Raw genomic sequence first — 24182 nt, 5'->3', positions numbered from 1 at the left:
CTTAGTCACAATTGGTTTTGGCTTTATTCCTGATAATTGGAGGAAAAAGTGACACAAGTTTCTCAGACATCACATAGCGTAGTAGAGTGGTTTCGGAGTGTTGTTAAACCAAAAGCAAACCAATTACTTAGCAATTAGAATACTGAGCCAATCTCCAATCGTAGTAAAACCAAAACCAAAGTACTAGACCAATTTCGTTACATTAAAATTCAGCCCAAAACAATAGACGTCAGTACGAGGTTCTGGGGAATAACTACAGAGTTTGTGGGGTTTATTCCCCAGAACCTCGTGCTGAGGTCTATTGTGTTAAGCTGAATTTTAATATATCGAAATTGGTCTATTACCTGATTACTTTCAACACTCAATTGACAAACACTCTAAGACAAAACTGATACAAGATGGATTACTTTTGATACTTTGTAAATGGGAAAACTAACTCTGTTATCAACACACCACCATTTCTGATTGTGGGTTATTTATTAATTTTTGTATTGTCAATTCGTTATTTATGGACTCTTGTACTTATTTATCAATGTGAAGTGGTAAAATTGTTCCAACACTGAAAAAAAAAGAAACATTCACATGCAGGACTAGGTAGCTATCAACTGCTAAAGGTTACTACTTTTGTCAGATATTAGTAAAAATAGCCAACCAGTGTAATCCTGGTCTACTCTATTGTGTATTTTCATCGATACGAGTTTTAAAGAAGGGTCATCGCTGTTTAAAAAAAGTTTATGACAATTTTGTGGGTAAATAAATTTTTACAGGATCTCATGGCAGAAACACTTCTCAACAAATGCAACCATTCAGGGTTAGTTTCTGTTGTCTAAGAAATGCACGTAACAATGATAAATTCAAATACCAAACCAATTTCTGCATTCGTAGTTTGTCAGAATGGAACTTTTCAGCCTACAGATGACTCTCTGCTCTCCTTTACAGTTGTTGTTTGAGTTGTTATGGAATGCTCACAGCTGCGAAGGAGACTAATGACTAACGCTGACAAATTTAGGTATCAAATCTGGTCAGTATGGAACTTTTTAGGCTCTATTATCAGGCGCTGTTTGGGAAAGGAGCCTGTGCTCTTCCCCAGAGGACACATGGAGACCAGACTCAAGAAAGCGGCAGAAATCGAGCCTAAGAACTTTTCAGCCTCTCTTGACGGGTTTGCCAATGAGCATATGATTGATAATGATTGGCACACCAATGCCAACCTCTACATTCTTTTAAACCTCCACTGAGAAAACCGTAGTCCCTTTTTGCTGCGAATGGTTTTGCAAACAAATGCATGCCTTTTCAGGAAAAAATATTCCTTACAGCATGACAGGCAAGAGCTAGTATGAACAGAATAATTCTGCTAACTATATAGGCAAGCAGATTATTGTAACAACACAAATCCTCCTCACTGTCAATAAGACAAATAAATTACTCGTCTTGACAGTGAGGAAGATTTGTATGTTTACATTCAACAGAGGAATATGGATGAAAATAATACCTGTTGCCTCCACAAAAAGTTAATCACTCAAGCAGGATGCTCTCATCCAAATGAACTGATGACTTCTTCATTCAAACTCTAACTTTGTGAAAATGCATGCAATTACAAGTACAATGTAACCTTGGCAAGAATGCCATAAACAAATCTCTTATAAATTCCATTAAAACTGTCTGCATATATGTACATTTTTCTTAAAATTCTAACTTCTGTCCTCAGCTAATAGACCACATTATTTTGTAATCTTGGCATTGGCCTAGGACTTGCTTGAAATGGAGGCTTCCGAGAGGACTACGACGTGAAGTTCTTTTTAATAACAACCCCCTCCCACAATAGCCTCCATTGCAAGCTACAACAGACAACAAAATTTGTGGGGAAGGTTGTAAAAGTACAGTAGTAATTGCGATATATTTTGACCCAAACTATTACCATGACTGAGGGGTTTTACAGCCCCCTTTCTCCTATGTAAATGTTGAAGTTTTATTGAAGAACATGGTGTGGACAAGTTTTTTGGAAAACCGACAATCGATATTGGTGGGATGGGGGCAGGAAAATAGATAACCTTCCCAACACTTTTGTCACACGTTGCAGCTCCAGTCCAATACCAGGAAAACAAATATGATCTATTCTCATTTGAAACTTGAACAACTGCGACGTCCTGGACATAAGTTGGGCAGAAGTTTGATGAGTTTCTTGAAGGTTTGCTGGAAGTTCCACAACTATGACTGTTTGAAACCAAGACTCCAATATGAAGTTCCCACTGGCACTGAACAAAACCATGATGATCTTTTAAGCAGTGTGCATCACAACTGTGCTTCATACAATAACACCTAAAGCCATACAAGATGGAGGTCGATATGGCGGCGGCGGATCGCCCGCCCTCACGCTTTCATTATCATCCAGTACTGCACTGTAAGGCGGAGGTGCAACATTTCCCTCAAAGAACCCCGAGACAGTCTGTCGTGTACCATGAATGACAACACGTCCCCTACTATTACGATGATGTCGATGATGTCTAGTTCTATGTCTTGGACTATGTGATCGAATACTTATTCTCATAGGAGCTCTTTCAATTGATGAGTTCCTTTGACGCTTTGAAAGTGTTGTATGCCGCACAATACTGAAGACAACAAGAACTACTAAAAACATACAGGTGCACACTGTTGCCACGACTACAAATGTGTATGGAAGATGTCCAGTCTCTGGTTCAAGTTTACTTTCTTGAGATTTTTTCGTGGTATTTATGCTTGTCACAGAACTAGTTTCTACTAGAAAAGAAAACACAATAAACAGTAATTGTAAGTAATTCCTCATCAGCAAGACAGATTCAATCAGGCTCGTTCCCATCTTAAACAAAAGGATCACAGTGAGACTACTTGAACCAGGCCACCTAGAAGAAAACTAACCAATCAAAACGTAACCTGAGAACAATGGACTAGTAGCTTCTAATGACCATAAGTAATGGTCTGTTTGATGTGAAAACATAAACACTATTGACTCCTCTACGTTATATAAACTCTTAGAAATTCAGTTCCTAATGGTGAATTATCATAATTGTAAATCTTGCTCGCACAATTGACCTTGAGCACTCATTTTGCAACAACTAAACCAAAACCATTGAAATGCATACAAAATTTAGGATCCAAACTAACCAATCAACAAATGGCAATGTTTCCTGAGAGGTTTGCAACACTTTGCACTTTGTTGGGTTTTCAACTTTGTTTTAAAAGGACTACTGTTTGTATTCTTCAATGTTATTGGTTTATTTGAGAAAAAGATCCCCATCCCTTGTTCTCAAGTAACGTTCTGATTGGTTAACTCCTTTCCAAGTGGCCCAGTTTGAGTAGTCATACTGTAAGACAGGCGTGTTGTTCCTGGGTGAGCCACTTAACTCTCAGAGTGCCCCTCTCCACCTGGGCGTATTAAAGAGTACAAGCAAATTTGCGTTAGGGGGGCGATGGACTGGCATTCCATCCAGAGGGGAACTAGTTGCTTAATGCTATAGAAACTGGGATACACTTGGCCCATTTAAATACACCTGGGTGGAGAGAGGCTCTGTGAGACTATAAACACAACACAATGACGCAGGCCACTCCATCTGGAGTCCTGTGCAACTCTGACAAGACATAATTGTAACGGTGGTAATTGGAGCTGTGCAACTAAAACCTGGAAGAAACCCTCTTATACTATTTTCTTACCTGTTTTAGGGGATTTGGTGGCTTGGGATGGTTTGTCTACTTTCTTGTCATCATCTAATTAAACAAAGAAAAGAACACATTTCAATAAGTTTTTAACCCTTTCCAACAGCATATATAATTTGATTGAGAATTTGGGGCATGTAAAATCCTCACAGTCAGTCTCTTAGTCAGTGATTTTCTTAACAAAATTCTTGTTGCCCATCTATGTGGATTCAGATTGATCAATAACAACTGCAAGAAGACAGAGCTAAGATTACGAACATTAATCCTGTTGCAGCAGAGGACAAATATTTTATTTGAAAGCATTGCTTTCTCAGATCATGTGTACTGGATCAACATCTCTATCAACACTTGATTGACATCTCCATCAATACTAACTCAACACCTGATTTGCATTTCGGTCGAAATTCAGTCGACAGTCAATTTATTCTTGCAGACACGCCATGGATCGATACACGAGTCCGTCGAAACTCTGCCACTATCAACCAACTCTTGATCAAGTGTTGATCGAGTATTGATCGAGATGTTGATGGTGTGCAAATTGAGGGTATTGATCGAGCCTCCAACATGGATGCCTTTAGAACACGTGATCTGCTTTCTCTCATTCAGTGAAATTTCTCCTGTGAATCAAGTTTTTCAAACTTAAATGGTTTCATTGTTTGGTGCATGTGCAAGTTAAAATGTTGACCCATCTGATTCCACTCTGCACAAAACAGTTAGATGTGAGCATCTGACTCTTGTCAAGATTGTGCCTTTGAAATTTTTGTGGTCAGTTATGAAAACATGGCGACAGAGGTGATAATGAAACTAATGATTACATAATGGTTGTTCTAAAAGCTAATGGGGAGTTTGAAAGGCAGGATTCCCCAGCACTGCAAAAAGTCTAACCACTTCTACTAACCTTTCTTTTTGAGGACTTCCAATATCCGAGAGTAGTTTACAAAGAAGCATTCTCTGTGTTTTTCAAGGATATCTATGGATAACACAAATTTTGGGTGCTTCATGGCATGACACCCTGTAAGTTCGCTGATGCATATTCGCAGTTTCTTCACCTCAGGGCAAATTGATGTTGCATTCTGGTTATACTGTTGGTAGCAATTATTGACATGTTTCTCATTACATTCTTTTTTATGAACTGTAGAGAGAGGAGAAATTTTGACATCAGAAACTAATGCACTATTGGTAACAATTTGTTTTAATGCCCTTCCTCCAATTAGCATGCACCCCTAACTAACAAGAGGCTCCCCCTTGATTGACATTTTTTAATGAGCACCTACTCCAATAAGTACACCTCCCCAAAAATTAAAATTTCAAAACATAAAATTTAGTCCCTGATATAAGAGAGACTGATTAGAAAACCAAATCACATACTGACTGCTTTCTCTGAACATAATATTAAATGTATTGACTCAGAATAATGTGACTAGATAATGCGAAGTTCAAGAAAATGTTCATATGCCCCCCACCCCAAGAGGGGTTATTGGGGATTCCAAGGGAGGTCTCAAGAGCCAAAATTTTTCATGGAAAGTAGAAACTGAAACTAAAATCTCCGAAAGGAATTGGGGAAGGGGTGGGGTAGGGTCAAACTAAAAACCCATCCATAGCAAGGATATCAATATTTTCTGGAATAACAGGTGGTTTTGTGATTTTTTGCACAAGTAACAGTCCTTGTGACAGTTCTCGAGTTACAATATCAGCTGTTGTAGGTTGTTTTTAATCAATAGTGCTGTATCAAAGTCTGAGATTCACATGTATCTCAACAAAAGAAATAAGCGACCTGTCAGACACGACGTTAATGTGCATAACGTGTAAAAGACTGAGCGGTAAGTACATGATGATGGCAAAAATATATTGAATCTGTCTCACTGAAAATACTAGTTATCTATCACTCCCCCAGAGAGAGAGAGAGAGAGATGAGGTCTCGGTACACAGCTGTATACATAATCCTTGCTTGCACAGAGTAATACAGACAGGTAAATGTCAATACCTTTACTTGCTGGAATACAATCTGGATAAGAATTCATTTTCTTGACAAGTATTTCATACTTGAGCCTTACAACTTGGTTTGGCCAGTCCTTATTATTTACACAAGCTGCGAGACAAACTTGCAGTTCCACCACCTCAGGGCAAACTGGCAGGGTGTTTTCATTGAATTGATCTTCACATAATGTCAACCGTCTTTCAGTGCAGTTGCTTTTGACATTAGATTCTATAACAAAAAGGAAAACAAATCAGTAAATCAATGTTTTGCACAAAGTGTTCGGACAAACCAAAAGTGCCTAACAACTATATTTAACCTCAATAATCCAGACTCGTTAATAATAATAATAATAATAATAATAATAATAATAATAATAATAATAATCGATATTTAAACAGGGTGACCCCTTCAGTCGCAGGACTGGTATCAACGGGGACCCTGTATAACGTAAAATAAAAAGAGCACGTATAAATAATATATATCTATAAAAACTAACTACTTTAAAAGATACGCTGAAATGTTTAAAAAAATAAAAAGCTTAAAAAGGTAATAGCGTTTAAGATTTAAAATTTTTGATTATACTGACTTCTCTCACATTCCAATCTTTGTATATATGTACATGATCTGTTAAAATAATGCACCTTAATCTCACATGGACTTCACCATGCGTGCATTTCCCTCCCTAGTATTTGTGTTATTAATTATCCAGACCTAAGTCTTGATTAATGAATCCAGATAATTGATGTTTTGCTATCAGTAGTTATCTGAACATTTCGGAGCTTAAACCAAGCTAGGAATAGAGAGGGCAACTGTTTGATATCAAATACCTGCCAGTTTACACCCTGGCTTTTTTCGCCACGACTAGAAATAAGAAACTGTAAAGATAAATACAATTTAATTAAGGTAACTTAATTAAAGTTCTTATTCACCAGGACTGTGCTCTTAACAAAACTGACAGAATCCAAAGGTCCCAAAGATAAAACATATACGGTGTCCAATAAGTTTTGGTGACTACTACGTTTTTCCTGTCTCCCACAGACAAAAGAGAGTGGCGTCAAGTGATTTATATACATAGGAAAGTGAACTTGACTTAAGATACCAGGAGGAAAACAAAGTGTTTAGTTAAACTTATTTTTTAATCTCCAGTGTTACTAATAAACACCACTAAATTGATGGCAGTTCCCAAATTTGCATTTCTTCCAGTCCATGGCACAGTTGACTCCTTTTTAAGTTGGCTGAAACCTTTCTGTTTTTACTTCCACAACACAAATTTTTCATTGGTGAAGCACCAGCCATTTTCAGCCTAATACGTAATTTATGTTATTTAAATGTGCGAGTTTTCTTCTCAAAATTTAACAGAAGTGTAGTTAACAGGGTCATGGAACAGGAAATTGCCCAAAAGATTTTAAATTGACCCTTAGACGGTGCAGGAAATCGCTTTAGCATGGCCTGCCAGCAGATATATTGCACGCAAAGGAGAAGTCACGAGAAATACGCTGCAATTTCTTCAAAGCACGGGCTGAGTTCAAATATCGAGGAATTGACCCCATTTATCTGTTTTAAGTATCAGTGTTTATCAAGCTATCTCATGTTTAGATGAAGTAGTGACTAATTCAATGTAAATTGCTTCTCATGATATCAAAACCAGCCAACTGCGTTTGACTGGTGAAATATTCAAAACAGTAAACCGCCTCGGGCGAAACGACGAGCGAAAAGCAAACGCTCTCCCACATGAAAGATTTTACATGTGTGACTGAGAAAGCAAACAGACAATGTTATCTTCTCATACATTTGAGTGCAGGGGATTTTACATTCTTGTAGAATATAATCCTTTTATTTCAGGTAACCTAAGTTCAGGCTTGAAGCTTATAAGCATACTTTAGTCGTTAGCAGTTTAGAGAAATATGAGCCGACAAAGAGATTGACGAAAACAAACTAAAGAACACAAATTGTCACCACTACAGGCGCTTTCGTGATCTGTGCCAACTCTCTTCTTTGAATTCAATAATATTGAGATTTGCGGCTAGGTGATGGCAGAAAAGAAGTCGTAAGCTTAATTCTTAAGTTTTAATAGCCAAGCATGGAAAATGAAACCTGTCAAGAAAATCTAAGCTTATGTACCGCGAGATGCGTAAATCGAACACAGCGTGAAATGAAAGCAACTCTGGGAAAGCAGAATCGATGTGCCTTGTTCAACCGGTAAAAAACATTAATTATATTCAACTGTGGTAAAGAGTATCGAGAGTTTTCCCTAAGCAGAGATTTAACTTGCTGACTATTGAAATATGCACGCATTTCAATATTAGAGAATCTGTTCAGGGAACAACAAGTCTTACGTTCTGGAACAAGCCCAAAGTGAAATTTTATGCCAATAGTGGTTGAGGTAAAGCTTAAATTCGACATGCTCGACCAAAACCACGTCAGATCTTATAATACTTTATCGCTCCTATCCAAAAGACAAACCCCAAAGGAAATGAAGAAGTAGCTACTTCAAGGGTTCAAAGTTGGCGTCAAATAACGAGTACTTTCGTAGACACTATATTTTCATCATTGGTTGCCCGTACAACTACCAAACCATCGAAGCAGAACAACCGAGCTTTTAATCTTTAAAGAAGCTAACAAACCAAATCTATCTTCTAACGTCACTGTGAAAGTTTAATGTTTCCCTAAGTTGTATTTCCGTTATGTTCACTTACCCACTGAAGACATAACAAGGAGAAAAATCAACAAAACGAAGCCTCGTCTCTCTGCCCCATCCATGTTTCTTGTGCATATCTGCAAACAACAAACCCCACTGTCGGGTTTTGTCAATGTGTCCAATTATGGAAATTGGCTCGGATATGAGCGCTCTGATTGGCTGGCGAGTGAAACAGATGTCACTTTCTTTCAACCTTTGGCGGCCAAATGATTACAGGTCATTCGTGAAGAAATAAGAGAAAATTGCCGCTATTGTAATAGAGCCAATCGCAAATGGGGCTATTTTATCGGTCGGAAACAACAAAGGCTTTCGCTAAATAAGGCTCAAAGATGCCGAAAAAGAATACCTTTTATCCCTCGCGTCTGGAGAAGTGAACGAACACAAGATGCCGCCTGATTTACATTTCAAGCACAACCAAACGAAGCGTCAAAACAAAGCTGGTTTTCATATCTGCAAAACGAAGCTTTTGTAAAATTTCAAGTACCGGCAGCGAGGCAATGCTTCTTTGAAAAATTGAACTTCAAGACATTTGTCATTTTTCAAAAGCCCTCGTTAGCGGAAATTTTTTCCGAATGAATCGCACTCGGCCTGAAGAGATTTTCATGACGTCGCATTCATAAACAAAATTTTAAACCTCTTAGACCAGAACGCAATTGCGGTTTTCTTTCAATTTTAAAGAAGACGAGGCTATTTTAATATGGCATTCCAATTTAGAAACCGTTGTTTATTATTTTATGATGTTTGTTTTAGAAGTGTTTTTCAAAGAATCAGGGAGCGTTGCCTCTAAAATTACTACTAAGCGCATTATCAGACGACAGCTTTTTAAATTCAATCAGGATTCTGATCGAAAAATTTTTTATTTCATTTTATTTTCTCTATTTTTATTTTCTTTTTTTCTTTTTCTTTCCAATTCATTCGCACCCAGAATTCCTTGCACTGTTTGCGGGAAGTTCAAATCTCCAAACAACCAATCACATGAACGAAAAGTTCGTTTATCGTCTTCAGCGAGTTTTTGAACTGACTGCAAAGAAGAAACGTGTCTACCTTTACGCGGTTGCTGATCGCCTTAGCTTTTAGTTTTATAAGTTCTCTTCAGCCGTGTTGTTAGTTTTTACGAGTTCATTTCTGGATACCTGCCTACGTTTTGGTAAGTCCTTTGACATGAAGTTCGCACTCTGTCTGGCGAGCCGCCATGTTGCATTGGTCAGTTGTGGTCTGAATGTAATGTCTGCACTCTCAGGGCGTTTTGAAAGGTTGAGTCACCACCGACTCTTCGTCTCTTATTAAATTGAAATCTTATTTCATTTTTCTATTCCTTATTTTCATAATCTTGGTATTATCATGAGACCAAAACAAATTCCAAATCTTCAAAGAAATGTGCATTTGTCTTTGAGCTCGCTCGTTGCACGATCTTTTGATCCAAGAATCGTTCGTTAGCTTACTGATAATGTTTTTCACTAAATGCTGATGATTAGAGAGAAATCGAAAAGGGACTGGATATATGAAGTGTGTCTTGATGAAACAAATCTTTTCCTCGTTAAAATCTGTGAAGTGAAAAAAAATTACCATAAGGTTGTTTGCTTACATAACCTGCTTTGTATCTTCTTTAGACATTCATTGGTTTTTACATATACTGAGCCCAAGACTAGAAGCAGTGAAAAATGGATGTTACCGAAGTGCAAGTGGTAAGTTACTGTAATATACAGTTTCCACACTGGAACCAATGATTGAAACTTATAAAAACTAGTTCTGCATTCAATACTGTCAAATAAAATTAGTATGCTTACTACACTGTGCATAAGACCCAACTGCATGAAAATTATGGATGCCTTTCATGAAACAAAAAACTACAGAAAATATATGCATGCATGTTTACATGGGCTGCTGCAATCATGAGAACATTTTTGAGGGAATTAAAAAAACTGGAGCTATTTGCAAGCATTTTCGTATTCTCCCAAACTTTCAAATGTATTTCCAGTAGACTTTTCTAAATGAAGCCAAAAATTTCATTACAAGCAGCCTGGCGAACAAAGTGTGAAACAAAAGCTGGAAATCCATCTGTGTTCGCAGTCAACATGACAAGTTGTCTGATCAAATTCTTAGGACTGATATGAATTTTAATGCATGTTCTGTTCTAACTGTCTATCTTGATGTATGATTGGGCAGTTAAACCTCGTTATCTTGAAATCAGTTATCATGAATTCCTCACAATCTGAAACACAAACTCAAATTAGTCTCCTCTGGATAATTTATTTGCTATTGGCTATCTTTAACCCCTGCCATCTTGAACTGTTTATTGTTTCCCTCCACACTTCAAATTAGTAAGGTTCAACAGTATATGCAGCACTGCTGTTTGACTATAAAACCCCCTTTTACTTTCTTCAGCGTTCCCCACTATCAACCCAAGATCAAAATATCATGGCCAGCAGGCAAATGGTCAAGCCCAAATTTGTCAGTAAACTGAGACCACCATCAGCTGTCAAGAGGCCTCGTGAACAGGCATTCACAAATTCTGCTCCACCCAACTGTGAGGTTTGTATGCAGGACTAAGATTGAATAGAATGTATTCTATCTTAAAGTGGGACTATGACAAAAATAGCATCTCTCCTATCTAAGCCATTTTAAAACATAAACAAGTAGTCTGTATGAGAAGGAAAATGCGGTTTACCATTTTCAAATGTCTCTTTTCGTTCCTGAGATATTCAAGTTTTTAAAATATGCAAATTAGCCAAATGATGGACGTCATACACTCAACCAAATTTTGATCAAATATGATGAAGAAAGATATCTCAGCCAATTTGTATCAGAAATGTTTGATTCTTTACAGTAAGACTCTACTAAATGTGCTCCACAATACGAGCTTAACAGTTTTGTTACCATGGCAACATACTGGGTTCCAGACTTCTCCAATATTAAAAGCTTTTCTGGCCACCTTTGGCCATCCATTTTGATATTTGCTAATGGTGCCTCATATGCACGATCCAGCAAGCATATAAATATGTTAGGTCGCGTTCGTGACCTTGCTTAACATTTTTCAAGCTGAAAATCACTAACATATTGAAATCAAGTGGGTGGGAACTGGAAAAGAGTGAGTTGCCATGGGAACAGAATTTTTTACAGCCGTAGGTGTATTTCCTGTAGAACAATTAGCCCACCAAGTTTCAATGGATTCTGCTGCAAAATGACCAAGATAGCTCCATTTATATATTTAATATAATATTGGGTTGAGTGTATGACGTCATCAGACATCTCATTTGCATATTTTACACATTTTTCAAACTTAAATATCTCCGGAACTAATGCAGTTATTTGAAAACAGTAAATGGCAATTTTATTCTTTCATGGAATTCTATGTGATACACCTAAAAAATCAAGGGGTAAAAATTTGATCATAGTACCGCTTTTCAGATGCCACACTTTGCATACTCAATTCTTGATTCTCTCCATACCTAAGATACAAGAGAAATTTGATTTCAATTTCAATCTGAAAAATTCCTTACAATTGACTATAACCTGTGATCATGCATTCTTATTGCTTGCAGTGAAGGGAGAGAGGTAGAGTAAGAAACACCTGATACAATTGCTAGATGAGTCATCTGTAAATCCGTATTTTTTCTCTCTCACCACCACAAAAAATCAATGCCTGAACACAGACTGTCAATAGTTTCCAGCACATTCCAAAACTTAGATTTTGATGAGTCATTATAACCACTCTTTATCAATTCATGCTACAGTCGTGGTGTCAACAAACCGCCCAATCAATTGTGAACATGGTATTATCATTTTCTTGACACACTATGTTACCATAGCAACAGGCTACTTCCTGTCCCTTAAGGAGCATTAGGGTACATCAATCAGTGTCCTCCACCTCACACAAAATATTACTTGTTAAAAACTCAGAAAGAAAGTCTAAATCAGTGGTAAGGACTCCTCAATCACAGTACAGTCAAACCCCAAGTAAGCGGCCACCCTCTAGGAAATGTGAGGCGGTCACCTAATAGAGGTTGGCCACTTAATACAGGTTCATGCAATCACTTCAAGACAGTCATAATAGGCAAGTGAAAGACAGAATCCACTCACCTGACTGCAAAATCTCTTTGCCTGCTGCTATTACTGAATATTGGCTAATTTAGTATCCATCAAAGACAGCTGTCACATATTGCCAGCTGTCATGATGTGCATTCCACAAGAGAGACACAGCTATAGGCATGTAAGGCATAAAGGCATATAGTAGCTATATGACTATTAGCATCAAGAGGTGCCTTGTAACTAGTAGCCTCCTGTACAGGTGATCCTTGGGTGCATCACACAATCTTTCCTCCCTCACAAAAGATCGTGTGATGCGCTTAAAAAGCATGTGCATAGAAGCACAGTGCAAAGAAAGCCGTATCCACTATCCTGGGGCTAGCTGATTTTTCAGCCTGGCTACTGGATTCTGTCCTTTGCTTGCCTGACGGGCAAGAAGAAATTTTAAGTAAGGAATAAGTAATAAATATTTTGTGGGCTATTGAGAATAACTTTCAGGCTAGTATATCATAGTTACGGCTTTTGTTGTTGTTGTTATTGTTTTTGTTTTGTTTTTTTAACGTGAGGAGGCTATGTAACTTGTTACTTGTTGGCATTTTGATAATACCCTTCCATTGCAGCCGCCGCCCAAAATGAAGAAATCCACATCCCAAACCTCTTTGAAGTCTGCCTCACAAGACAAAACAGTAACAACTAGGTCAGCTGTCTCTGCAACTTTAAGACGTCAAACTACAACGAGTACTGTGCGAAGAGTTGCCACCTCAACACAGGCTCGACCAGCAGCAGGACAACTATCTTCTGCGACCAAGAGACAGACTATAGCTTCTAAACCACCAACAAGTACAACTAGGAATGTTCATTCCAAGGCGCCTACCTCTGAACCATTGTCTGGTCTAAAAGGTAACTTTCTGAATGTTACAGTGTGTTTTGTAGACGAAAGGGCACTAAATGAACACGCACATTTAAGGGGGAAAATGTTCTGGTCTCATACGTCAGGTAAGGAGAAAAGTGAAAGCTTTAATTTTATCAGATGTTTTTAGTTCGGATTTCGTCACGCTGATACTTCTAGAGAGTGATTTTCAATTGAGTGTCATAAAACCAAAACCAAAGTAATCACTCTAGCCAATCACAAAGGACACAGGCAATCCAGTGAGCCAATCAAAACTTCAAGTAATTACATGTAGCCGACGCAAAGCGCGGGAAAACGTGTGCGAACAAGTCACAATTGGTTTTGGTTTTACTTCTGATTGGTTGAAAAAGTGGCGCGAGTTTTTTAAGCCAATCGTGTGGCGTAGTTAGAGCTAAACCAATTACATTTCGTCACTCAAATACAAACAGCTCCGTCGACATGCGTTGTTTTTGGGTACACTTCTCTATTCCAAAGGAACCGCAAAGAAGCAATCCAAAGCCTTAAACTAATTGAAAAGACCTTTTTTGCGCTTTTTGTTATTCCTTCATCGAGAGCCAATGTCTTCTTTGAATTGTCTGTTTGCTTTTTGGGTTGAAGAATCCGTACTCACATACGCTAAGGACGTTAATTTTCCTCTTTTCTGTGTCAGGAAAGAAAAGGCCCGCTTGGGACTACAAAGGGAGACTGGAAGACATGGAGGAGTTGATGTTAAAGTCCAAATCTTACATGGAGGACATGACAAAGACAATTGGCGATAACCAGGGTAGAATAGGATTTCTGGAATCTTTAAACAAACAACTCGAGGGTACAGTGCAAGTCAAACATCAACAAACGGAAGAGGTAGCTTTTACTTCTGTGTGTCCTTTTGTTTTCTTTTCTTGGGCACACTGGGCCAGAGCCATATCACAGTTTTCCCCAAATGCGTTTTCATAGTTGACGCTCCAGAAATAACTTTTTTTTTTTTTCATTCCATTAAAGGCTGATTAAGAATCCGATGGCATTTTTTTAATCTAACATTCGCACTTCGCTATCGACTGTTAACGCTAACCCCATATACAGATAGATAGTCTGAGTAATTGACACTGGACACTCCGTGGACGATTAAGAGGTAAAATAATTCTCTTTTCCAAAACATTAGACTGTCTGGACGAAGAAAAACAACAGACGTACGCACCTTTCTTTAATTCTCTTTTTATCCCTCTTTTCCTATTCCGTGCTTTCCTCCTCTCCTCCTTCCGTTCACTTTTTTCCTCCTTTCTCATTCACGTATCGGCTTGCTCAATCCTTTTATTCTCTCACTATGCTGTTTATTCGCTGATAATCTTGTAAACTCATTTATCAGCTAGTTCGTCTTTCAGTAACGTAGCCAGTATGAAGCAAATCGAGGCACTTGCCTCAGCCATTTTTTCGTTTCTGTAGTTCCTTTTTTGAGGAAAGTTAAAAAGGTTCTAATTAACCATAGGGAGAGAATTTACCTATGGAAATTGCCTCGGTCATAATTTTTTCATAGACATTGCCTCAGTCTTAATTTTTTTTCTGTCTGAAGCCCTGATTTTCATTCGTAAAAGTAGATTTTGTGCGTTTTCCACGTACGGTCTTGATTTCCATCCTTTTTCACCTTTTCTTGTAAGGCCACAGCGAAGATTCAGGATCTTCAGTTTAAAATCACCAACGCCGAAGAAGAAGTGAGATCTCTTCAACTGAAACACGAGTTCGAACTAGAAGTTGAGAAAAGGGCCAAGAAATGTCTACAACAAGAAAAAGACTCGCTTGAAAATGAGCTGAACATCTCCAAACAAGAGGTCATAGCCCTGAAATCGACCGTGGCGAAAATGACGGCTGATTCCCTGGGTATAACCACTGAGTTACAGGCCACAAAGGTCGGTTTACTTTTGTCTATAGGGTTCATTATCTGTTCCCAATATACTCCTCGTTTACTCTCTTATTGTCTTTTCTGTTCTCTGTAAGTTTTCCCTTCGCGTAAAAGGAGTTTAGTCAAGGTGTTTTGAGTTACTTTGGCCAATGGCCACGTACAAAACTGCCTTGAAATTGAAGGAAACCTGAAAATAATAGTTTATTAAGGTAGAAAAACACCAAAAAGATAAATTTAAATCATAAAGTTACAAGGATGGAGAAGATTAACACGGATTACAAACGACGGACTTGGAAACTTTAGCCTGACGAGTCGCCTCTCATCGCGTCCTCTTTTTAACGCGTTCATCAACAGCGTAAAAAACGTCAAAGATTCGACAAAAAAAATCCGTACTGCCGATGACCTACAACTACACAGATCCGTGCGATTTCTCTGATTGGTTGTAGCTCGAGTACCAATTTTCGCGCGCAATCAACCAATCAGAGACAACGCACGGATCTTTACAGAACAACGTCATCATTGTAGAATGTTTTAGCTCGAATTCGTTTTAGCTGTCTCCAGGTCCCTCAAGAAGCGTCCACACTACGTCGGAGAAATTTGAAAACGCAGCTTTTTTTTTTTTTTTTTCTGTGGTTGGGCCTACCGTCCACACTGATCCGTCCCGAAAACGGAGCTTTCTGGGAAACGCTCTTCCAACCGGAGGAATTTGAAAATGCCGGCCTTGCGTTTTCGTCTGGACGGAAAACGTTTTGAAAATGGAGCTTTTCGAAAACGATTGTGTCAGGATAGTCATGCGATTTCCGTGACTGAGTTTTTCTCAAACACAAATCCAAAATGACCGGTGATTGTCGTGTTTTCAAATTCCACCGGCGTAATGTGGACGGCGTCTCACTCCATTCACAAGGACATGAGCGCCCTAGCAAATAACTCTACTCATTGAAAATATAACCATTGACGTCTTTCCGAAAGGTCAATCTTCAAAAAACCCTCAACGAAAGTCAACAAAAAAGCGAGACAATAGCAAAACTCGAAGAGACGATACGAGGTCTTCGAGAACACGTGGCTGGTCTGGAATCCAAACTGCGTTCCGAAGAAACGATCCGGCGTGAGCTTCATAACACTATTCAGGAGTTGAAAGGCAACATCCGGGTTTTCTGTCGCGTGCGGCCCATGCTGACGTCAGAAGAAAGTCAGCGGCCATGCGTGTTTTCCTTTGGACAGGACGAGAGGGAACTGGTAGTGGAACCAACGTCGCCGAATGAGGTGAGGTCTCTTCTGTAATTCTACTGCCGCTAGTAACGCTTTCTGTCACTTCAAATCTCGCGTTTTTCTTTAGCCCGTGAAAAGGCTCCCGGCGAGGACACAAAACAATTATGAGAACAAAGCAAACTGAGTCATTTTTTCCTCCCCAAGTTGCTCTCGTTTCTCGCTCCCGTTTTTGGACGCCCTGTAAGCCAATCAGGAGCCTGGTTACAGGCTACCTTCCCTTCAAGTTTGCAGCCAACATTTGTAACTGTACGTGCAAAACTGTTGACCACAAAATGCTTCCAAATATTTCAAATACAGTCGAACCTCCCTAAAGCGACCACCCAAAATGCCAAGCCTAGGTGGTCGCTTACGAGAGCTTCGACCATATTGGGTCAAAATCTTGCCATATTAGCATATGGTAACTGCAGAGGTTTATCCCATGTTTTAAATGTTTTATTAACGTGAAAAGTTAATTTCGGGAAAGAAACCCTGTCTTCCCACTGAGAAATTTCCGTCTCTTGCACTACCCAGGAATGCGATAATGTTACAACACCTTATCCAATCGTAGCCCTATTATCTGTCAAGTGATCGCTTACGGGAGGTTAAAAACAAAAGAAAATTTCAAATTTTTAGCTCTAAAAGTGGCCGCGGTCGCGTAAGAGAAATGGTCGCTTACAAGAGGTTCCAAGTATAGTGATCTGACTTGGAAACTTTTGGTATTTTAGAAAACTGGTCGCTGAGGAGAGGTGGTCGCTACCAGAGGTTCGACTGTATTTCTAAATGGTTTAAAATATTTCAAAATGCTTCAAAGGATGGTAAAGCCAGACTTAAGTTGACTTGTCATCAAAATATTTTTACCAAAATATTCACGTTTGGTTTTTATCATCCAACAGAGTATTTGCGGAACCAAAAAAGCCGTCCCTAAGCATGAATTCGCCTTCGACAGGGTGTTTACTCCTTCTTCAAGTCAAGAGGATGTGTTCGGTGAAATATCACAGTTGATTCAATCAGCTTTGGACGGTTACAATGTCTGTATATTCGCATATGGACAGACAGGCTCGGGAAAAACATACACCATGGAGGGGAACACTGCGGACCACGATAAACAGGGAATGATTCCGAGGGCCATGGAACAAGTGTTCCGGACGTCCCAGGACCTCAAAGAAAAGGGCTGGCAGGTGAGCAACGATTATAGGCGCGCTTTCTGTTACGTTTGGGCTACCTACTTCATTATGTCCAGAAATGCAGGCAGTAACGAAAATGGCAGATTTGACGAAATTTTGTCGAACTGAGTGAATGTTCATGGATTTGACGATTTTGACGAACTTTTGTCAAATTCGTCAAAGCAAAATCAGCTTTAAATCAGCTCGGCAAAGTCGACGATTTTGACGAATTTTTGCCAGCCATGTCTATGCAAATTATCTCATGAGAAATGGCCCTAACATGTTAGCGAATTTAACGATTTTTATGCAAATTACATTATCAGAGATGGGCCTAACAAGCTGACAAATTTGACGATTTTTATGCAGCAATCTTAGCAAAAATTTCGTCAGAATCGACACTCGCCAAATTCGTCATTTTCGCCGTATTCTTCAACTTTTTGGGGCTCTTCTAGCCAGATCATATCTATTCACTCGCATAACTTTGTCAACAACCTTGGCAAAATTTCGTCAGAATCGTCGCTTTCGCCCAAATTTCCACAGATTCACAAATTTCGCCAAATCCGTCAAAATCGTCAACAAAATTTCGTCAAATCTGCCATTTTCGTTGCTTCCTACATTTCTGGACATATCTCACCTATTTTAAGCTTGTAGCTCGTTAGTAAATTTTCAGCGCTAAGAACCGTCGTTTTCATCTAAGCGTGGACACGTGACGGAAAAAAAATGTTCTAATTGGGTGCAAAGATGACAAGTTTCTCTGTCAAACATTTGAGGTTTAAACGGCGTACTTATGTGTAGTTGAACGTTGAATGCAAAACTTTCGACTTATTTCAGAAGAGGAATGCCTAGCTTGAAGTTGCGCCCTTGTTAATTAATCAAAAACGTGAAATGCTTGGCTATCAAATATGTCACCCAATTAGAACATGTTGTTTCGTCGCATGTCCACGCTGAGATGAAGGTAAAGTGCAGAGAAGGAAATGCGAATGGGTGAAAAGTTTAACTAGAACTTGAACGAAATACCCTAGCGTGTTCTTCATTTCCAACTTTTCACCATCTTGAAAATCGTGCTGAACATAATCAAGTGGAATCCCGATTTTTCGATCCTCCCTTTTATTCGAAGTAACTTTGTACAGTCAATAAAAGTTAGGAGAAATCTATCCTCGATTTTTCGAACATTCCGATTGAAGTGTGTAATCTTATATAGGGAGAGAGAGCTGGCGTGATGGTCAGGGTTTGGGGAGCAAGGTTAGCGCAGTGGTGAGAGCGCTCGCCTCCCACTAATGTAGCCCGGGTTCGACTCCGGCCTGGTGTCAAATGTGGGTTGAGTTTGTTGTTGGTTCTCGCCTTGCTCCGAGGGTTTTTCTTCGGGTTCTCCCTCCACAAAAACTAACATCTCTAAATTCCAATTCGGCCCGCACGAAAACCAGCTAAGGCTGATGTGGCTTCCTCTCTAAATATTGTAATTTATGTAGTATTTATTTATTTATTTATTTTGTGCTCTAGATCGACAGGTCTGGGTTTGAACCCTCGGCGAGGTCTTCAACTAAACACTTCCCTAGCCTTCTGAACATGCGGATTAGCAGGGCGGTGAGCGAAACACGATACACGAGCACGAAGCGCGAGTCGACAAAAATCCTTTACTACTCGCGCTTCGCGCTCGTGTATCACGCTTCGCGGTCTTCTCCGCTAATCCGCCTGTTCTGCAGGCTAACACTTCCCTCTCACTGTGCCTCTCCCCACCCAGATATGTCGATGGTTACTGGTGATCTAAATGCTCTGCAATTGACCAAAAATATTTCACCCAGGACTGGGAATGAGTAGAAATACTCTTACTCGCTTCATACAAGGGAACTCGGAGATAAAGGCCCACTGGTATTGCCATCCAGGCTTACCTTTAATTTATGAGCTTTCATTTTTATTCCTACTTTTCTCCTGTTAGTACGCCATTGAAGCCAGCTTCTTGGAGATCTACAATGAAACCATCAAAGACTTGCTGGGTTCAGGGGATGCCAATACAAAACACGAAATCAAACTTGTGAACCCAAGCAGCACGGGCGGGGCGTGCGAAGTGACAGTCACGAACGTCAAGACCGTGAATGTCACGTCAGAAACACAGGTTAGTAATGCAGAGTGACACATTGTTGTTTGACGGAAGGTTGTTGAGACCTTACAAAACGCAAACTTGTGTGACGAGCCTTGTGTTGCACTTTCTCTCCGAAAGGTGTGACGAGCGTGTGAGTATAAGACGAGTGAGAGGCTTGTGCAAAACGTAACACAGCATTTCGAGTTAACCTTACCTGACGAACCTCGGCCAGTAGGTACATGATTATTAAAAAAAAAACAGCAAGGGAAACTCTAATTTGAGATGACTGTTAGTAAGGGGAAGTGTTTGTGTTTTATTTTCCAGGTGTACAGTCTCTTGGAGAAGGCGACTCAGAACAGAGCTGTAGCCGCCACGCAGTGCAATGAACGATCCTCACGGAGTCACAGCGTCTTCAGATTAAAGCTTACCGGCGTAAATAATCTCACTGGTGAAAAATGCCAAGGTATAGAATACATTGAGCCAACAGACGTATGAACCTTTCTCCAGATTTTGCTTTCCTGCCTTGCACTGTAAGGATTTTGTTCCTGTCTCGCTCTCGCGTTGACCCCCCGAGCCTCGCTTTCACGCTGAAAGTTTGGTACCAATCTCCCGAGCGGCGAAAACCGACTTTTGACCGGACCACGGTATTTTGAGTTATTTTGGCCACATACAAAATTACCTTTAAATGGTAGGAAACCTGAAAATAACAGTTTGATAAGATGGAAAAACACCAAGGATATAATGATAAACCATAAAGGAACAAGGATGTCTAAAAATGAAGAAGATTAACACGGATTACAAACGACGAATTTGAAAAATTGAGGCTAATCTTTTCAACATGCACAAACCGTGACCGTGCTCCTTTAAGAGGTGCTAGCAAGTCCTGACCAAACGGAGTCGTAAGTAGACGCAAGTTTTCTACTTACGTCTCCGTTTGGCCAGGCCTGTAAGCTTACAATTTTGCCAACGTTCTCTTGTAGGAACTCTGAACCTTATTGACTTGGCGGGCTCTGAACGCTTGAGTCAGTCTTGTTCCACTGGGGAACGACTACGAGAAACGAAGAACATCAACAAGAGTTTGAGTAACTTGGGAAATGTTATCATGGCTCTGGCCAACAAAGAACAGCACATTCCGTACAGGAATTCGAAACTCACCTTCCTGTTACAAAACTCTCTTGGAGGAAACAGTAAAAGGTGAGATGTTGATACAAGACGCTTGTAGCACAGTTCTACACACTCTTGGAATAGTCCTGTTTCAAAAACTATAGAGCATATTCGTATTCTCGGTGTAGGACTGGAACTGGCTTGAAATGGAGGCTTATGCAGGGGAATGTCATTTACATTTGAAGGACTCCCCGCATTAGCCTCATTTGCAGGCTAGTTCCAGTCCAATACCGAGAATACGAATATGGCCTATTTAACCATAAGAAACATAAGTAAGAGCAATATCTGTCTACAACTCTGTGCATTGTTTCATCTTACGCTTCAGCACTGGAGCGAGATTTTCAAAACACTTTACGGGCGGTACAGGTTAACCAGAAACTGGAATATTCATCCGAAGAATCACGAGAATTGTTTGGGTAGTGGTTATGGGTAAAATCAAAATGGCGACAACACAGGACTGGTAAAAAATATATACGAATTAGGATTTATCAGTTATCCTATTAAACCTCGAAACTTGATAAAACAGACGAATCAGATACGCTCTCATTCCATCCCCGTGCAAGTGACCTCTGATGACGTAGCTCTAGAGTCACGTGCAGTGTCTCTGAAAGGTGTTTCTAGGGCGGGAAAAGTCGCAACCAATCAGAGGTCTTCCGCTTGTGGTGTCACGCCACCGAGAATAACCTGCGCGCGTGACAATCTCGCAAGCAATTTGAAGCGATTAAAATTCAACCCCATGACGAGCGAATAAAATCAGTTGGTGTACTGCACCAAAGTTCAAATTTTGGTTGATTTTGATAGTCTGTTATCCTTGCTCTGAAGTTGTCCTAATCATTAAATTTTATTCCCTCTACAGTTTGATGTTTGTAAATATTTCGCCAAAGGAAGAATCCCTTCAGGAGACACTTTGTTCCTTACGATTCGCCACCAAGGTAAAGTGATAGAGTAACTCATATTTTTGCGTTGGAAACGTGCCTTTGCTTCGAATTTTAAAACTATTCTATCTGTTGTTGTTTTTCTTCTGAACGTTCAAAACAAACCTTGTCAGACATAAATACTTAAAGGAGCTTAGTCACGGTATTTTTGAGTTATTTGGGCCACGTACAAAACTACTTCTACTGAAGGAAACTTGAAAATAGTAGTTTACTGAGGTAGAAAAACACCAAATAGATAATAATAAACTATAAAGGAACAAGGAAGGTTAAGGATGGAGAAGATTAACACGGATTACAAACGACGAACTTGAAAAATTCGGCTAAACTTTTTAAGATGCGCAAACTGTGACGTAGCTCCTTTAACTTACAGTTTTTCTTTTTTTCTTTTCTCCAGGTGAACCAGTGTAACATTGGAACCGCGCAGAAAAAGGTTCTTAAGTAAATCGTGGAACCCAGAGCAAAGGGGCGGACCATCTTTTAAAATCCTGTACAATCTTTTTTATAATGAAAGGAGATTTGTAAAAGTTTCTGATATATATTGTAGATACAGCTTTTTAGTTTTCCAGTAGGCCGTAATTTACTTTTTATTTCAAACATAATGTGACCGATTACTGCAATGGAAATAGCAGGATTTTTTTCTTCGTTATGAAGAACGGCCTTCAAGCCGAGTGTCACGTGAAGCTGAAAGATTTAGTGTAATTTCCTGTTCATGGGAAAACCACGTTGGATATCAAATCATCAATCAGTCCTGATTTTGAATTTGATAAAGTAACACGGACAGCAATATAAACTTCGCTGTTGAAAACTGTGTAATTAAAAATACTAAACAATTGTAAAAATGGTTGCGATCCGATATTTTTATTTCAAACTGGGAACATGTTTGTACTCCCTACTTCTGTTGAACCCCCTCTTAACGACCAGCAGGGATCCGTTTTTCGAAAGCCTTGGAAACTTTTCGGGCCCACAAAGCAATTTTTAATTAATCAGCATCTGAAAACAGAGAGGTGTATACGCCTGAAACTTTTTGTATGAAGAGAATCTCTCTTCATATTAAAAATATGTGAGTAACACAGCTCTGTAATCATAAGGTTCTAGATTTTGTTACGGCTTTCCGGGTGCGAAAACGTTTCGGGACCTTCGAGAAACGGGCCTCAGGCCTGGCTTGATCAAAAGGTGGATAGTGTTATCCAGCCTTCGAACAACTGGACCCAGTCTGTGAAGCATAGTTCACACTAACGACCTAAGACAGGACGTTATGCTTGCGGTGTAAACATCCTGACATAATGACATAATAGCAGCATAAAGCCTGGTTCACACTAGCGACGTAACGATATCGTCACGAACGACATAAAAAGGACGTTATCTCGACGTAAAAAGGACGTTATGTTTGTAGTGTGAACTTGTAGACATAATGACATATTAGCAACATAACAGCCTGAACATAACGACGTAAAGATAAAACTGATCTTTTCCTTATGTCGTTATGTCGATGTCGTTATGTCGCTAATGTGAACCAGGCCTAACAGAATGATACATAATGACGTAAGGGAAAAAAACTGATCTTTTTCTTGTTTTTATGTCGCTGGTATGAACCAGGACTTAGTAAATTCGTCGATGTTACGAGTAAAACGGGGCAGGCGGGGAGAGTGAGAGGGAATAGATGGAGGAGGTAGTGGGGAAAGTCGTTACCCTTCCTCGCGTACTTCGGCTATCCCTTCCCCGTTGTCCCTGCAATGCAGGCTACCAAACCTAGAATTTCTTCACAAATTTTCGCTGCTTATTATTCCAACTCTTACGAGATGAGACAGAAAAGAATAAGACGTATGTTTTCTATGTGGAGACTTCATGGCAGCGTTTATTTCTAACGTTAGAAAGGATGCACAAAAAGTAATTTCCCTCATCCCCTTAGGTGTCCTGCGCGGCACGATGAGGATAAGTAACAAGGTATACCCCAATCGGGAGCCTGTTCCATTCCTCCCCCCCCCCCCCCCCCTACCCCCCATTAACCAAAAAAACCGATTCTTTCTTTTTATTAGTTAGTCTAGCAGGCACAAGAAAATCAGGCAATGCGACGACACCACGGGCCATTTTTCTTCTCGCTCTGGCTAACCATGGTGGCTCGTTCGCTTATTCGCTTGTTTTCGTCCGCACAACGCACGTGGAGCACGAAGCAACACGCGATATGCATGCGTGCGTGTCTTTATCGTGTAGTGTTCCTTCATTTCTCCTTGCAAGAAGATTTTTAGGCCAACGTAATTCCCATTCAGTTACCAAGCCTGAGTAGTTTATTATGGTTTACCCCAGAAAAAAAAAGTCTTTCTCACGCGCGCATGTCGTTCATTTACGCCGATTCCTTTGACTTGAGTGACGCGCGAGGCCGCGCCGCGCGTGTTAAGCGAGGCTTTCATATTTCACGT

The 24182-nt window shown here is 39.7% G+C and overlaps 2 protein-coding genes across 3 annotated transcripts; one reads left to right on the top strand and one right to left on the bottom strand.

Moving 5' to 3' along the window:
- Positions 1-458: 458 nt before the first annotated feature.
- On the bottom strand, positions 459-8485 carry LOC110044543 (uncharacterized). 2 transcript variants are annotated; one of them, XM_020750102.2, is made up of 5 exons: positions 8365-8485; positions 5675-5896; positions 4589-4822; positions 3688-3741; positions 459-2757 (listed from the first exon to the last, which is right to left on the bottom strand). In XM_020750102.2, exons 1-5 carry the CDS (start codon positions 8426-8428, stop codon positions 2306-2308), a joined length of 1026 nt encoding a protein of 341 aa, XP_020605761.2. In that variant the 5' UTR covers positions 8429-8485; the 3' UTR covers positions 459-2305. The 2 variants fall into 2 exon arrangements, with proteins under 2 accessions (XP_020605761.2, XP_020605762.2); XM_020750103.2 differs by having other exon boundaries at positions 459-2754.
- A 224-nt stretch (positions 8486-8709) lies between these two features.
- Positions 8710-22604, top strand: LOC110044564 (carboxy-terminal kinesin 2-like). Its single transcript, XM_020750131.2, has 13 exons — positions 8710-9513; positions 9977-10051; positions 10752-10898; positions 13013-13292; positions 13952-14142; positions 14934-15182; positions 16145-16438; positions 17317-17601; positions 19523-19699; positions 19991-20129; positions 20647-20860; positions 21687-21762; positions 22160-22604. Exons 2-13 carry the CDS (start codon positions 10028-10030, stop codon positions 22205-22207), a joined length of 2124 nt encoding a protein of 707 aa, XP_020605790.2. The 5' UTR covers positions 8710-9513; positions 9977-10027; the 3' UTR covers positions 22208-22604.
- The last annotated feature ends 1578 nt before the right edge of the window (positions 22605-24182 follow it).

This window comes from Orbicella faveolata, unplaced genomic scaffold (genome assembly GCF_042242905.1).
Source record: "Orbicella faveolata isolate gen_17 unplaced genomic scaffold, um_ofav_v1 contig_2, whole genome shotgun sequence".
Taxonomy (NCBI): domain Eukaryota; kingdom Metazoa; phylum Cnidaria; class Anthozoa; order Scleractinia; family Merulinidae; genus Orbicella; species Orbicella faveolata.
The sequence above is the reverse complement of the archived record's forward strand: the minus strand, read 5'-3'. Positions and strand labels throughout refer to the sequence as shown.

What these genes read in the sequence shown, in the direction of transcription:
- LOC110044543 (XM_020750102.2), bottom strand. Translation starts at nt 8,428, where the DNA reads ATGGATGGGGCAGAGAGACGAGGCTTCGTTTTGTTGATTTTTCTCCTT. An exon ending in TTGTATTCCAGCAAGTAAAG is followed by an intron (nt 4,823 to 5,674) that starts GTATTGACATTT and finishes CTCTCTCTACAG; the next exon opens with TTCATAAAAAAGAATGTAAT. An exon ending in GGAAGTCCTCAAAAAGAAAG is followed by an intron (nt 3,742 to 4,588) that starts GTTAGTAGAAGT and finishes TTGTTTAATTAG; the next exon opens with ATGATGACAAGAAAGTAGAC.
- LOC110044564 (XM_020750131.2), top strand. Translation starts at nt 10,028, where the DNA reads ATGGATGTTACCGAAGTGCAAGTG. An exon ending in ATGTTACCGAAGTGCAAGTG is followed by an intron (nt 10,052 to 10,751) that starts GTAAGTTACTGT and finishes TACTTTCTTCAG; the next exon opens with CGTTCCCCACTATCAACCCA. An exon ending in CTTGGAGGAAACAGTAAAAG is followed by an intron (nt 20,861 to 21,686) that starts GTGAGATGTTGA and finishes TTCCCTCTACAG; the next exon opens with TTTGATGTTTGTAAATATTT.